This window comes from Octodon degus, unplaced genomic scaffold (assembly GCF_000260255.1).
Source record: "Octodon degus isolate 3935 unplaced genomic scaffold, OctDeg1.0 scaffold00002, whole genome shotgun sequence".
In the NCBI taxonomy this organism is placed as follows: domain Eukaryota; kingdom Metazoa; phylum Chordata; class Mammalia; order Rodentia; family Octodontidae; genus Octodon; species Octodon degus.
The window spans coordinates 27,513,061-27,530,226 of NW_004524578.1; the positions used below are offsets into that span (position 1 = coordinate 27,513,061).

The window sequence follows — 17,166 nt, forward strand, 5'->3', positions numbered from 1 at the left end:
GTTATACTAAAATATATTTTATTGGGGCCGGGGAGATGGCTCAGTGGAATAAGCGCTTCCCTGGCAAGTGCAAGGGCCTGAGTTCAATCCCTGGTTCTGCAAAAATAAATAAATAAATACATAAATAAATAAATAAATAAATAAATAAATAAAATATAAACTCTATATTTCAGTTTTTAAGTGTGCCAAAAATTCACTGTGGGTATATTTCTAATACTGATCTATTAAAGAAAGGGAAAATGATTTTTTCTTAACTCTCATGAAATGTGAAGACATACTGTAAGGGCTAAAAAAGGCTCTGGAAAAAAATTAAGATGTTACCTAAGTATAAAAAGGTGCTATATCCAGATTAAAGATAATTCTCACCTGGATAAGCCCAGATGTGCTTGAACTGGGTTTACGCTTATAGGCCACAAGCTTTCCTGCAGGGGAAAGCCCTGCATAAAAAGGCAGACCTTTGCCTCCATGTAATCTCTCCCTCACTGAATCCAGGGCATCTGTCTGCACAGGAGAGATATCATCCATTTTCCCAGGGGACAATGGACCATCAGGAGTCTCTGATCCAGATTTCTCAGCCATATCATCTTGGTCTTGACATGATGGCATAGAGATTTTCACACGAGAAGAATAAACAGGAGGGTTCTTCTCACCCCGGCTCTTTCGCTGAGAAGCCAACTCAATGATGAAGCTGCCCACCTTAAGTGATTGTGGCATGTTGCTATTGATGTGCTGAGATAAGATGCTCAAAATCTTGTTCCGATCCTCCTCCCAGTTGCAGTCTGAGATGATCTCTATCAGTTTGGTGGGACCACCAGGAGACTTCTGATGCACATAAGAGGTAGAAGAGGATTCCCCTTCATTGGAGGGAGACTTCCAGCTCTTTTCTGATTTAAAAAAAAAAAAAAGTGGTATGTCTACATATCTCAACCACTTTATACTAAACTTTGAAAGAAATGCAACAGCTTCTCAATGACCCATTTCCCATATACTTCAAGGGGTAACCTCATGTAAACAATAATATTGGAGTTTTCCAGAAAGATGGATGATCTCACAGGATCAGCCTAGAATCATCTTCACTATTCTGCTTACTGAGCTCTTGGATTTAGGAAAAAAAGAAAAAGAATCCCTTAATGTTGCTCTGAAAGGCTACTACTACCGAAGAAAGTGCTAGCTTGCAAAAATAGCATGACCTTCATCAAAATTAGGCTGGCATAAATTAATATTCTGCTATAGGCAAAGCATATATGCAAAGGAAAAATACTTGCAAGCTTGATTTGCAACATATCAAAATGATAGTCCATACTAAAGAAGTGCAAAGGAGACTTGTGGGGTTTTTGTGGTTTTTTCCCCCTTCTTTTAATACATGGTCTCATTGTGTAGTTCACACTGGCCTGGAACTCATCATAGTGATCCTCTTGCTCCAGCCTTCCCAAGTGCTAGGATTACAGGCATGCTCCACCACACCCAACTGGGACTGTTTTGGTTTTTAAAAAGATGCTCTTTCCCTAGTTTCTATTGTAAATATTCTAAATAACTTCTGTAACTCTATATAATATTGTTCCATTTCCTGACTATACATGGATCATTCAATTCCCCAATGTACTTCTATCCATATTACCATGTTGATATATGTGTTTCACTACACAGCTAGATTTCTACAACAGAGCTTCCCAACTAATGAGCCACAACTGTAGGACATCAAGAATATAGGTTCCTATAGCCTCCAAGACACTTATCTTCAGGCTGTCTCCTCTACTCTGTTCCCTCAGCATGCTACAGACACATTATTACTCTCTGTATGTACCATGAAATTTAAGAAGGGCAAGGGTGGTTTATGAAGCATTGTTTCACTAAGTGTCTTAAGGCTTAAGAATCATAACTGAAAACAAAAGAGGAAACTGCCTAGTCACTAACTTTCATCATGGTAATAAACCAGTGACATTACTTCCTTTCTTCTTCTACATTCTTCCAGTGATAGTAGCTGGGGAAGACCCAGAGCAAATTTCAATAGCTAATGCTGCCAATAAAGTCGAGGTTTGGAAAGGACTTAAATTTTTTTTTACTGACCTAATTCTCAAATGTCTCTTGCTACAGGCACATGAAATAAATTTCTTTTATTTATTTATATTTTAGGGAAGGGTGTACAGAATGTTCAGGGTCTCACTACTAGATCGGACTCATAGTGATCCGCCTAATTACAGCCTCCCAAGAGCTCGGATTATAGGCGCTTGCCACCACACCAGTCCTAGGGATGAACTCCTGGCCCCTGCACCTGATTGCAGGTACTTTAATCAGCTGAGCTATTTAGCTGGCCCTTTTATTTTTGAGAATGAGAGGATTAAGTAAACCAAATAATGTGAGAAGATTTACTTATCTCTTTTTTTTGGCAAAAACCAAAAGTAGATCATATATTTTGAATGGGTAGTCTTAAAAAACTTGGTAAACTATTTCCCGTCATTAAATAATCCAGACCTATATAACAAACATTAGGATCTAATCTTCATTCTGACCTTGTGATTTATCAGAATCATCCTCCAAGTCACAAATGAATTGTTTTAAAGGCTGCTGTTCAGAATCAGGTTCCTAAAGGAGGAAATAACACACAAACACTTCAACATATATTTAAAGTCTACAAAGAGGAAAAAACAAACATTAAATCTGTGAAAGATTTTTGCTGTTGTTGGAGGGGAAGGGTATTTTGTTTTGCTTTTTTGAGATTAGGGTCTCTCTATGTAGCCCAGCCTTGCCTTGAACTTGTCTCAACCTCCCTTGAGTGTTGGATGTATACAGGTATGTATCACCACACCCAGCTTTAGTAAGCTGCTTGACTAGTTTTTTGTTTTTTTGAAACAGAATATTGCTAAGTACCCCAGGTTGGCCTTGAACTCATGGCAATCCTCTTGCCTCAGCTTCTGAGTACTGGGATTACAGGAATAAGCACCTATGCCCAGTTTAAAGTACAAAAGCAATCAATAGTACTGTCATACATTCCTGGACAAATACCAGTAATTTAATATCTAATGTTGTTTTGAGACAGGGTCTCGCTATGCAGTTCATGCTGGTCTTGAGCTCACTTTGTAGCCCAGGCTGGTCTCAAATTTGCAAGGATCCTCTTGGCTCAGCCTCCTGAATGCTGGGATTACAGGCGTGCACCACCACATCTGGCATTCTAGTGTTCTTAATTATAACTGAATCAGTAAGGAAATAATCCACACGATACTTTATTGTATACTATAGTAAAATACTAGATGTTTAACAGGACAAACGTCAGTTGTTAGAAAATTCACCCATGTGGACAAATGCAAATCCTAATAATTTGATTAAAACCAGAAATGTTTTAAGATTTTTCTTTTTTTAGTTACTCCAGAATCAGAAAGAAACTGCTGGGAGCCCTAAGAGAGGTATTACTAGAACAGGTAAAGAGAAATAATTAATGTATCATGTAAATCCAGGGCAGATTATTTGGATACTACTGCAAATTCTCACTCTGACATCAACAACAGGTAATTAACTGGAACTTAGAAAAGTATTTACACAAGTAATGCACCTTTGTATTGTGGTTTTCAGGACTAGAATGACAGGAACTCTGCTGCTGAAATGATGGAGACGGGGACGGGGATGGAGATGGCTGTCTCTGTTCCTCTTTTTTTCTTTCATATATTCGAACTCGGGCACAAGTCATCATACTTTCAAAGTACAAATAGATAGGATCTTTGTCCTCTTCCCGTATCTGTTTCATACAACAAAACATTCCATACAACGGTGAAAAGTCTCTTACACTCCAAAAGAAAAAGGAAAATCCTTTTGTTTCTGACAACTAAAAATTTTAAACACAACCTTTAAAAATGAATAATGTTAAGTACAGTTCATAGGTGCTAATCTTGGGGTATCTGGTTCTCTACCAGGAAATAGCAGCTCACATCACAGTAGTGCTTTTCAAATCTTCAATGGTGAAGAATTTAATTATGTCTGTCACTGTCTACAACTATAAATACAATAAAAAATTTCTAGAACAAGAAATAAAAAGTACTACAAGCCCAAGTTTTCTAGTATTAAATTTAATAATTTATTCCAATGAACTTAATGTAGAAGTTTCTAAATATCTGCTCTTATTTTCTATACTTATTTCATGGTAGATGAGTAACAGTTTTAGATCAGTACTGGTACAGAAACTACATATACTGTGAAGCACCACAGAAGAGGATCCTTCAAATTAAGGACTGGGAAACAAATGGATTCAGTAATGAGAATTGTTTAAGGTGTGTGTGTGTGTGTGTGTGTGTGTGTGTGTGTGTAAACAGGGATTGAACTCAGGCCCTTGCACTTGCCAGGTAAGCACTTATTCTACTGAGCTATCTCCCCAGCTGCTTAAGATATTGACATATTCAAACAATAAGCTCTTTACCCATCAGTCTTCACATAGTCAAGTAATATCAATTGTTACTTGATTGCTATAATTGTGTATTTTTTAAAAGTTTGACTTTACAAGCCTTTTCTCTTTTTCTGAGTGGGCACATGAGCTACACTCAGGACCTTGCACTTGTCTTGCAGATGCTATGACACTGAGCTATATCCCCAGCCCTCTAATATTTTAATATGTTCTACATATTTTAATTACTCAATAGTCTACACTCCTGGAGTAACAGTACATGTCTTTGAAATACTTTTGCAAGTAACATAAAAAGCCATTTTTCTGTAAGTTTCTTGGAGATTTAGCTACCTTATGAATTATGATTACCTCTTTTAGACATTTAGAAAATGTCAACAACTAAATGGCTCCAAAAAGATGTCATATAGACATATTACATAAAAACATAACTGTCCAGAAAGTATCAACCAAAAATCTGACTAAATATATCACCTTTACAAGTGATTTATGTAATTTGCAATTTAAAAAATATTCAACTGCAGGCTTACCACAGGATTAGGTTTCGGAGTGTATGCCCGTGCAGGTTTAATTCCAGTGAGCAGTTTGCCCTTCATAGTAGTGGATACTACTTCTGGCTGAGGCAGTAATAGTGGTTTCATAGGCTCAATGACAGAAGGCGTTGGGATATAAACTGGCTCTGGATCTACTTCACCTTCTACTTTTACCCATAATGGGTAATGTCGAACAGGTTGTTCAGGCTCCGTTTCACAGATAGCTTAACAAAAATAAAGATAACATTTTAGGTGCTTTTAGAAACAATACCAAAATACAACACTGAAGTAATACCAAAACAAAGTATAGTCCCCCGAAATTGATAATCTCTTTAACATTGAACACTTTTTTTTAATTTTTTTGGTACAGGGTCTCACTATGCAGCTCAGACTTTTATTGATCCTCCTATATTCAGCCTCCCCAACACAAAAGCCACCACGCCTAGACTCATTCACTAGCTCAGCGCACCCCAGGGGTGGGGCCAGCAGCAGACACTTAGCCTGCTGAGCTAGCTCACTGGTCCTACAATGAACAATTTCTTAATCTTTCCCATGCAAAATAGTTCCTCTTTAAGACCCTTCATTCACAGTTATTACTAATGTTCTTAAATATCTGAAAATGCATCTAGAAAGAAATCATTTTAATATTATCACTGTCAGCAATGGGGGTGTGGTGGAGTGGTCAACAGGCCCAATTTTTCCCCTGCAGTACTGGGAATTGAATCTAAGTTCTACTATATGCCAAGCAATCATTCTACCACTGGGCTACAGTTCTTCAATAGGCCCATTATGGTTTGTGTCTTGATGTGCCCCCACAAAGCCTCATGCAGTCATAGGTTTTATTTTTATTTACTTATTTATTTTGAGGTAGGTGAATCTAGAGTGTGTGAGTCACAGAGCAATGCAGGGATTAAACAGTGGGTGACTGCTGGATCACTCCACTGGATGGACTGGCACCACCCTAATACTGGTAGACTGGATACAATATAAGGGATAGAAAGAGTCTTGTTTCTTCTTTTTGCAGTCTTCCACCCCCACTATGAACTATTGTTCTGCCATGTACATCCTGACTTGATACCAGGTACCAACCTGTCTATTACGGACTGCAACCTCTACAAGCCTCTCCTCCTTTAACTGTGGGTGTCAGGTATTTTATCTCATTGACTAAAACAAGGGCCACTTAATCAGAAATGTTATATTCTTCAGCTCTGAGAATCTTCTCCCCATTTCGCTGTTCGTCCTTCTTTTCAAACTCCTTCAAATCATCCATAACGTCCCCCCCCCCCCGGGTCTTTTTTGAGACAGGGTCTCACTGTGCAGATCAGGCTGGCCTTGAGCTCACTTTGTAGCCTGGGCTGGTCTCAAATTCACTATAATTCTCCCTCTTGTCTCAGCCTCTCCCCTCATTTTTTTCTCTTTTTGGAAAACAGAGCAAAAAAGCTCAATTTTTTCACCTTTTCTACTAACTTTGTGTTTGTTCACTTTTAGTCTCAACACTTTTCCCTCTAATAATTCTTCTGTATTTATACTTGTACTCCTTTTAATACAGTAGGAAAAAAAAAGATTCAAATGGGAAGGAAAAATAGGGAGAAGGAGAAGGAGAGGGAAAAGAAGGGGGGGAAAAATGGAGGGCTGGCCAGATAGCTCAGTGGACTGAAGCGCCTGGTTAGGCAGAGCACAGCAGTGGGGTTCAATCCCCAGCATTCTGGGCTGGCCTTGCCCCCAGGGCATGCCGAGACAACTCCTGAGACTGGGCATGGTGGCACACACCTGTAATCCTAGCCTGAAAACAGGAGAATCACTATGAGTCGGATCTACAGAGTGAGACCCTGTAGACCGTGTACTAAATTTTAAAAAAAAGGAAAAAATGGAAACAAATCTTTTATAAATAAGAAGGGGAAGAGGAGTTGAAAGGAAAGAAAAAAGGGAAAAAAAGAAGAATGGAGATACACCATGTTAAAAAAAATATCACGTACAGGTACAAATTTATTATGATGAATGCTATCATTATGTTTATCTAAAATGTACCATACTGGGATGGAGGAAAAGAGGAAAGAGAGGGAAAAAGGAAAAAGATATACAGACACACGATAGCTAAGATAATTGTACTACTAATTTCTATTGGTGTATGGAAATAATGCCTCATTGATCAATTTTACATGCCTATATCTGGTAATGTGAAACACTACTTTGAATATAACAATATGCAATGTAATACCATTGTTCATTCCCTATTGTTTGAAATTCTGTATTATTTTTACTCTCTTCAGAATAAAATGTACTGATACATTTTTTATTTAAATATACAAAAAAAAAAATGTTTAAAAAGCCTTCCCTTCTTTCTTCATCCTTCCCTAATAATAAAACTGAAGGCTTGCAGAGAGGAAAAGAACAAGTGTTTTTATTTAATAATGAGCTATACCAAAGAGAAAAAAATAATACAAATAATTGGCTCCCAAAGTTTTAACAACTCTGATCACAAATGCAATTCAATAAAGCAAAAAAGTAAAAAAAAATAATAATTTTTAAAAAATTTTAAAAAGCAAAAAAGTAACAGATGTACAGTATTTTTGTTTATTTCTGTTTATGGCTTTTATAACTTATTTTTATTGCTTTGACATGGAGAGGTTATGTTTCAAGTTCAAGCCGAGCCTAGGCTTCACAAACTGAACTATACAGCACAACAATAAAAAACCAAAATTACATAGATCTACAATCACTGATAAGGAAAAAGGACATAATCTTATGTTCTTAAATGCATATAGATTATAATGCCACAATAGTCCACTTCTATACATGTACACATTCATAATCAGTATCCACAAAGATGTGTAGAATATACTGAAATATTCATCATCTCTGATGGAAATAATTATACAATAAACAGAAATGTAAATATAAAGTGCTAAAAACTAATATTCCCTGATAAACTAAGAAACAAGGGCCGAGGAGATAGCTCAGTAGAATAAGCACTTGCCTGGCAAGCGCAAGGTCCTGGGTCCAATCCCTGGCACCACCAAAAAAAAAAAGGAAAACTTTTATTCATATTCACAGTTTTAAAATTTTACATATGTATTCACCTATTTCTTTATTTAGCAGTACTGGTTCTCAAACCCAGGGGCTCTCTAACACTGAGCTACACCCCCACCTCTTTCCAAGTATGAGTCTTTACTAGTTCCCTTAGGCTGGCTTCAAATTCGTAATCCTAACTTAGCCTTCAAAGTAGTTAGGATTACGGGTGTGTACCACTATGTATAGCTCATATTCAATATACTTAAATACAAAGACAGAATAGGAAGAAACTGGGAATTAAGTAAGAGGTAATTTGGGTCTAAATCTACAGATTTTATCTAAAGGGAAAAATAAACTTTACAAATGAGTGCATGATGCTCACTATTACACCCTTATTTTATTATGTTCTAAATCTGTAACTACTTGGAAGATAACTCCATGATCAGAGTGTCTCCACTTGGAAGTCTAAGTAAAACTATTATTTTTTCTCAGAGAAAAATTAAATTTTAAAAAAGTGTGTTTGTGTGGTATCATACATGCCTTATAGCATTTTTTTTGTCTATCTTTTTTTTTTTTTTTGAGGAACTGGGGATTGAACTCAGACCCTTGCGCTTGCCAGGGAAGTGCTTATTCTGCTAAGCCATCTCCCCAGCCCCTCATACATGCCTTATAGAAAGAGCATGTAAGTGTAAGAATTCGTAAAACCTTTACTAGACCACTGATTAAGATAAAGGTAGATAGTATTTTTTAAACAACAAAACTTTTCCAAAAAATAAAACACACAGAGATGAGTTTTAACTCTCCATACTCACTATATTCCAGCTTCTTTCTCTTTCTTTTCTCTTTCATGTGTTCCTCCTCTTCTCTGTCTTCGTCTTCTTCCTCCTTTGGCTCCTCTCTCAGATTATCATAAATTACTGGATCTCGATGAGTAGCCTTCCTTTGGAAATGCTTAATTTTGGATCCCCCTTTAACTAGTACAACTTTTCTTTTCAAACAAGTGCAGCCAAACATGCAGTCTGGTCGACGGCAGTGAGCAGGCTGGCGCTTCTCCAAAGCTAGACTAGAACATACACAACCGAGTCGACAGAAGTCATTGTTGCATGGTGGAGCTCTTTTCCTTATGATTGTGTGAATAGGTTTTGTTTTCAGAGATGCCTAAAATAAAAGCAGAAAGCTGTAATTCCACTAAATCATCCTCTGACACACTACCAATTCACAGTCATATATTGGCTGCCTTTTCTGAGTACTTATATCAAAAGACTAGCACTGATTCAAAGGACAGAAAATGAATATAACTAACTCTCTGAGCAATCTCCTATTCTAATGCATAGCACAGATAGCAACAGAATATCCTAATTACAAGCATAAATATCACGATTTTAGCCGGTTATGTTGGTGGTCTCTGAGAGGCTGACAGAAGCAGGAAGATCCACGTTGGAGCCCTGCCTAGGAAATTTAGCAACTCTGAGGGGCCCTATCTAAAAAATGATAGGGCAGTGCATGATTGTGGTCCCAGCACCCAGGAGGCTGAGGCAGGAGGACTCCAGTGAGTTTGAGGCCAACCTAAGCTTCCTAAGGATGGAGGGATGGATAGACGGACAGATGGATGGACGGATGAAAGAACAAATGAACTTCTTTTTTTTTTTTATAATATTTATTTTTTATTTATTACATTTATTTGTGTGTGTGTGTGTGTGTGTGTGTGTGGCCAGCTCAGCCCACCAGGGGGCGGGCTGGCTGGCATGTGGTGCTGGAGGATCGAACCGAGGTCCCTGTGCTTTGCCAAGCCTGTTTCAAGTAGGTGCTTTAGACCACTGAGCCATCTCTCCAGCCCCCAAATGAACTTCTTAGTGACAGCTCAGCACAAAAGCTCTGGATTCAATACCCAATACCACGAAAAATAAATGTGTAACAAGGATAGATTTACTCAATTATATTCTTTAAGGGGTGTGTGTGTATGTCTGTATATAAGTGCAGGATCTCACTACACACTTCAGACTAGTAGTGATCCTTCTGATTTCTGCCTCCTTAGTGCTGGGATTACAGGCATGTGCCACCATGCCCGAACTCCATGGATGGCTCAGTGTGCCCGGGGACAGGGCCGGCGTGGCATGCAGTGCCAGGGATTGAACCCTGGCCCCTGCACATACTTACCTAAGAAAGCACTTGGTCTGCTGAGCTATAGCTCCCTCCAGCCCTCAATTACATTCTTTAGCAAGGGCTGACAAACCTAAGGCACATAGTCCTAAACATTTCACTAGAACACAACCAGTCTTCATTCGTTTGTATACTGTCTATGGAACAACAGCAAAGCTAAGTAACTGCAACAAATGTAGGGTCAGTGAAAATAAAACACTTATTATTTGGCCCTTTACAGAAAGTCTGCCAGCCTCTACTCTAGAATAACTAATAAAAAGGGCAGGGAATTATACATGTATAAGTCAATGAATAATGTAAAAGGTCAGAATCTGTACTTAGTTCCAACATTTCATAATCTTCAGCTCTAGAATTCAGCATTCCATTCTATTCTACTATATTTTTGCATGTTAAGCACAGACCTATTACTAAGCTATACCTGCAACCTTCACTACCAAACTCTGAAATGGAAAAGCACAAAAACTCAATTAAAAAGTTTACATGTTGCCATGTCATTTCACATGCATCAGAGGAAGCTGAAAAAGGTACATCATTTATAGATTACAAATGCTTTAAATAAAGTTTTTCTATAGGCTTATAATTTTTTTTTATTTTCCAGCATTTAGTACCTTGTAAAAAGAATTTTCAAAGTTATTTAACATGATCAGTAATGTTCTCTTGATGAAGAATGTAATTAGAAGATTTTAGAATGGCCGACTACCTTTATATAGCAGCATAGGACATTATTCAAAAGCTAAACTACACAGTCTCCCTCTGCTGGCAGAAAGTATCTATGCATGAGTGAGTAGTTGGTAAAAGAACAAATGAATGGTGCTGGGCAAGATGGTGCATCCATTTTCCCAGCTTTCAAGATGCTAAAACACTAAGCGCCTTAGCAGGCACCCCAGCCCCTTCCCCAGGGTGCACTGAGACAGCCAGAGTCCAGGCATGGTGGTGCACACCTGTAATCCCAGTGCTGGGGAGGCTGAAAACAGGAGGATCACCATGAGTCTGAGTCCAAGCTGAGTAGTGAGACCCTATACCAAATACCAAAAACAAAAAATTGTGGGGGGGGGGGGGAAGATGCTAAAGCAGGAGGATCACTACAAGTTCAAGGCCATCCTGAATTATACACAGACCCCATCACAAGAAAAGAAAAAAAGGGGGGGGGTGATGACATCTCCTTAGTTGTCACTGGGAACTAGTAAAAACTACGTGATCTTCTTGCCAAAAGATTACGTTGTCATTTCTAGTGAAGTACTAACATGCTTCCAAAAAGTAAAAAGAACTTACCTGAGCTGTAAGGAGGGTTGTCAAGGATACATCTGCTCGCTCTTCAGTGATATAGGTCCTTGGTTTTCCTTCCCAAAGTGCACAGTCTTCCAGGTCCATTAGCTTTACCTGAGATTTAGACAAGCCTGGAGGGCGAGTACCCTGTTGCTGCTGTTGCTGTTGCTGCTGCGTCTGCCGCAAGCTAATCTGCTTTGGAAGTACATTTTCCTCTAAAGCTGGCACAACATTATTGACCTGATTATCTGAGATAGTACTTGAAGAGTTCTTGGGGATCTTATCTCCTGGGATCACATGTGTGTGTTTCTGTTTTGGCGAAACAGGGTGTGGTAAAATAGATTTATAAGATGATTTAGTTCGGCCACTGAGTGTTGTCTGTCTGTTTTGAGGCTTTGCCTTTCGAGAGGCAGTGGTTACAGAATGAGGCTTCAAAGAGTAAGAGGTAGAAGGGGAAATGGTAGATTGCTTCTTTAGTACACTATCGAGTGTTCGTACATAGCTGGTACTCTTGGTGGGAAGCTGGTATACCACAGGAGATGTGGGAGCATTGGAAGAGAAACCCAAACTTGTTTCCATCAGTTTGCCTTCATTTTCCAAGTATTCATCTAGCTTATCACTACAGAAAGCAGAACGGTTTTTCAGTGAACCTTCTGAATTTGCACCTAGAAATAAGAAGACACAAAATACTTAATGAAATCTAGGACACATCTTTATAGAGTTGGGGGGTGTGGGGCTTTAAAAGGTTAGGTATACTTATTCCACATCAAGCTACTAAAACTTCTACACTGTTCCTCAGAAATAAGAAAATATAAAACCAAGATTCTCAGTAATTACATGAAACCCCTTTCTCTAGTCTGACATTATCAAAATACATTCTCTAAATCATCAAATTATGTTTTTGACATTTGCAATCTTTTATTGCTTTGTACAAAGTCCCTATTTTTATTATTTGGTTTTCAAAATACTGTAATTGGTTCATAACAATTCCTACATATCAACTGTGTCATTTTTATAGGTGCTATACTATGATTCTTTTTCAGTTACTTTTATTGATTCAAATTACTGAGTACTGATTTCTGCGCAGCACTAACAACAATCAACATAAGCCAGCAATCTTGGCAACTTTTAAAGCTGCCTACAGAAATCACAGAAAAGAACAATCATTAAGAGCAAAAGTAGAATTATATCAAAACAGAATTTAAGGGGGCCTGGCCACAGCTCAGTTCTTTAAGTGGCTGCTTCCACAAAGCTGTCAGCCTCAAGTTGCTGTAGTTCGATCCCCACAGCACTCCAGCCAGCCAAACCACCCCAGAGGGCATTCAGAGCAAAAAAAAACAAAACAAAACAGAATTTAATAGATTTTTGGGGCCAAAGAGATAGCTCAGAGGTATAAGCACCTATCTGGCAAGCTCAAGGACCCCAGTTCGATCTCCAAAGCTGGGGAGGTTGAGCCTGGAGGATCTCTTATGAGTTTGTCACACACACACACACACACACACACACACACACACACACACACAACCTCAGATAAGAAATGCACAAAAGAACAGATTTTTATTGAAATCCTTGAAAGCTTTCTATTTAAAAGACTGGTGTACCTGCTATGTAATACAAAACCTCAGGGAAAAGCTAAAGACACAAATATATATATAACATTTAGTTTTTAAGGAAAATAAAATACTTAGCAAAGGTTCAAACACTGCAGTGTCATAACACCACAGAAATAATCAAAAGTGAAAAAGACTATTTCAGACAAATGGTAAACTCACCAGTTAAAGTGTAAACAGCAAACAAATGTAAGGAAAAAAGCAACAGACTTAACAGATACACTATCAAACATTTGGATCAAGTATACTTTGAAGTACCTTATCAGGAATTACTATATGCCCCTGATGCACAGTTTTAAAATAAAAGTTTCAAAATAATGTTTATTGTAACTACAGGAATAACAGAATGAGATGCAGTTTGAAAAATGTAGGTATTACTTAAGCCTCACATAACTGGTGAATGAACCTTAGGGTTTAGGCTATGCAGTAACAATAAGCAAGATACTCATTTTCAGCTCAGCTTAAGTGTGGTGATCAAGAGCTGAGGAAAAATGGTAAACAAGTCTTATATTTAACACAGAAGTTCTCCACCCCACCCCCCCAAGAGTCCTTGAGGGCATTTCTGGTTTCCTGTGAGAAACTGGGTTCGAACCAGAGTGTCTTGAGCCTGACTGCTTTGTTTAAGCAGGCACTTAAAACAACTGAGCTAATGGGCAGGTCCCCTTATATTTAACACATTTTGGCTACAAAACACATTTAGATTTTTTTTTTTAATTATTTATTTATTTGTGGGGGGGGCAGCTCAGCCCACCTGGGGGCGGGGCTGGCTGGCATGTGGTGCTGGGGGACTGAACCATGGTTCCTGTGCTTTGCTAAGCTTGTTCTAACTAGGTGCTTTAGACCACTGAGCCATCTCACCAGCCCCATATTTAGAACTTTTTCAAAAAATTAATTACCCTCATTTCTAGATGCAGCAGCACTACGAAATTTTCCTCTCCATCCCTTGATCTTGGTAAAGTCGTTGGTCTTTCCTGTCCTAGAAACAAAGGGAAATCCAGCATCTATAGAAGAAAAGTAAAAGAGATGACCAAAATTCTAGCAAACCAACAGCATATGCCAAAATACTAAGACTTTATCTAAAATGTCAAAATTATTTATGAAAATTATGCTGAGAAATAAAAGATCTACTTTAAAATACTAAATTTCTCTTTAAGATGGTAGCTTTTTATCTGTATCACAAATAACCCAAACTTTAAATTGTATTTGACTTTACAAATGCTACATACTCACCAGGAGAGGCAGGGTTGGCTCCTGTAAGGTTCCAAAAGGGGAAGCTTGTTGCTGGAGCCAAAGGTAGCTGTACTCCCAAGTATTTAAGATCAATGCTCATTGCTGGATCCACTGAATTCAATTTTAACCCCACTATAAGAGAAAGGACCACAAATTATATTACCTCTCTTTTATTTTTTCTCTATTTTTAACCTTTGTCTAGGGAAGGGAGAGACTAATGGACGAAAGAAATAATGAAAACTAAAAACTTCAAAGAGCCTGCTTAGGCAGACACAGTGGCCAGGGTTCAATCCCTGGCAGCCCATGCTGGCCCCATCCCTAGGGTGCGCTAAGGCTGCGACTGAAACTGGATGTGGTGGCATGCCCCTGTAATCCCAGCTCTTGGGAGGCTGAACACAGGAGGATCAATAGGAGTCCGATCTACATATTGAGACCCTGTAGACCATTACTAAAATTAAAAAAAAAAAAACACTAGAAACAATGAAATAAGAATGAACAGTGACAGATGCACTTTAAGGTGAACCTATAATCCACACCTTCTAGTATCATGTATCTGTATAACCCCTCTTGAGTGTGTAAAAAGACCCTAATTTATTTGTAACCAATGGAATCTGGCAAAGAGTATGGGATATACATGATAAGTGTATGTGATATGTAAGAGTGTAGAACCCATCTTGCTAGAGCTGCAGGAAATAAATTCTGCCAACAAGCTGAGGAAAGCTTAAAGTGGCTCCCTCTCCAGGCATGCTCCCGATAAGTCAGATCTGACCAACATGTGCCACTGAGCCACATCAAGAGTCAAACTACCACACTGGCAAGCCCCAGTCAGTATCTTGATGTAGCTTTGTAAGACTGAAAGCAGATGGCTAAGACTGCCAACAAACAAAAAAAGTCAAAGAGTAAACGTGCTGTTTAAATTGCTGTCTGTCCACTACTGCCATCCTGGCCTTGGAGCCACTAAAAGAAAGCCAAGCTAAAATTTTCCTCTTTTAATTAAAAAAAAAAAAAAATTGCTATGTTTGTAATAATTTATTAAGAGACAATGAATAAGTAGGCAGGTGTGGTGGCCCATGATTATAATCCTAGCATTTGGGAGACGAAGGAATGAATATCACAAGTTCAAGCTCCAACAGGGTAATTTAAGAAGATTCTGTACAGCTCAGTGGTAAACGTTTCCAGCGTCTTTGTCAAGATCAGGTATAGCAAAATAAAATAAAATAAAATAAAATAAAATAAAATAAAAGATCAGGTATAGCTCAATGGCAGAGTGCTTACTTAGCATAGTCAAAGCCCTAGATTTAATTCCAAATACTAAAAAATTTTTTAAAAAGCACAAGAAGCCCAAGAAAATCTGATAAAACTACCAACACATATACACAACTAGAAATTAGAATAAGGAAGAATCATGGGTGGTGAGGAAGAAGAATGGGGGGAGGGGAGACAGAAAAGAAGCTATTATATAAATTCAAATTAAAAAAAAAAAAAAGAAAGAAAGAAAATTCTAGGGCCAGCCAAATAGCTCAGCGGATTAAAGTGCCTGCAAGTAGGCACAGGGGCAAGGACCAGGTTTGATCCTGGGCCTGCTGTGCCAGCCCCACCCCCGGGGTGTGCTGAGACCACAAATGAAACTAGGCTCAATTGTGATAGCTCACCCCTGTAATCCCAGCTCTTGGGAGGTTATAAACAGGCAGAGCACTCTGAGTCCAATCTAGTAATGAGAACCTGAACACCCTGTAGACCTTTCTCTAAAATATTTAAAAAATTTTAAAAATCCTAAAAGATTAAAGGAGAAATTCCAGCACTCAGGAGGTGGAGACAGGAGGATTACTGCAAATTCAAGATCATTCTGGGGGCTACAAAAGTGAGCATAAGGCCAGCCCAAATTGCACAGAGGCCTTGGGGGGGGGGGGGGAATCAAAAGATACCATACAATCTTTACAAAAAGAAAAATAGTGCATGACAAATTATTAGAACCACCACTTATAGGAAGAGTGAATAGAACAAAGCTGTTAAACTGTTCCCTCTTCAAGCAAACAAATATGTAAAATCTAGATTGATGTTACCAAATTTGTTTTTTTGATGCTATCAAATTTAGTGACTATTTGCTACATATTGTCTTGTCTTCATTTAAATATTTTGAGCTGTCGTCCAAGTGACGGTAAGTAATAAAAACAAGTTTTACAACTAAAATTTACTTTAAATATGCACTTTTTAAGACAGGCATGGTGGCATATGTCTGTAATCACAGCAAAAGGAAGTGTGAGGCCAGCCTGAACTACATAGCAAGAAATATCAAAAAGAAAGAAAAAAAAAAGCATTATTTAAAGAAGTCTTTATTTTTATTTTTTGGTACCAGTAATCAAACTTAAGACCTTGCGCTTGCCAGGCAGGCACTAGTGCCATTGAGCTCTATCTCTGACTTAAACATGCATTTTTTTAAAAGATGCTAAAATAATAGGCTAATGCTACATAATCTTTTTCAAAATAAAACCAATTTAGCTTATCCAAAAATACTTTGCAAGGAATGTTTGCCCTACAAGAAAACGCTCAGATAAGACATATTAAGGCATAGACTTAACTAAAAAAACATATATGTAACTTTATTTTGGTCTTTTTGAGACAGGGTTTTGTTATGCAATTCACTCTGTGGCCCAGGGCTGGCCTCTGACTTACAGGATTCCTTCTGCCTCTGCCTCTGCCTCTTTACTGGGATTATAGACATACACAAAAACACCTGACTTAGAATGAGTATAACTTTGGCTTGCAAAGAGTTAAAATAATCCATGGGAAGTACACTGTATAGCAGCCTAAAGTCTTTTCCATATACGTAATTTTTTGCCACAATTCTCTATATTAAGAGCTACAACCTTTATTTATTTATTTATTTAGAGACAGTGATTCACTATGCAGTTCAAGCTGGCCTTGAACTCTTGTTTCCCAGACTGGCCTTAAATTCACAGTAATTCTT

The 17,166-nt window shown here is 38.2% G+C and overlaps 1 protein-coding gene across 15 annotated transcripts in view; it reads right to left on the bottom strand.

Moving 5' to 3' along the window:
* Positions 1–17,166, bottom strand: part of Mga (MGA, MAX dimerization protein) — a 168,699-nt gene that overhangs the window by 35,573 nt on the left and 115,960 nt on the right. For 12 of the 15 annotated variants that reach the window (XM_023711285.1, XM_004623386.2, XM_004623385.2 and 9 more), the window contains exons 6-13: positions 14,199–14,330; positions 13,865–13,969; positions 11,365–12,023; positions 8,745–9,090; positions 4,918–5,144; positions 3,548–3,730; positions 2,511–2,583; positions 367–884 (exon numbers count right to left, since the gene is read on the bottom strand). In XM_023711285.1, the coding sequence (XP_023567053.1) occupies positions 367–884; positions 2,511–2,583; positions 3,548–3,730; positions 4,918–5,144; positions 8,745–9,090; positions 11,365–12,023; positions 13,865–13,969; positions 14,199–14,330 (2,243 nt within the window). The remainder of the gene's footprint in view (positions 1–366; positions 885–2,510; positions 2,584–3,547; positions 3,731–4,917; positions 5,145–8,744; positions 9,091–11,364; positions 12,024–13,864; positions 13,970–14,198; positions 14,331–17,166) is intronic. The other 3 variants (XM_023711299.1, XM_023711297.1, XM_023711302.1) reach the window with 2 other exon arrangements.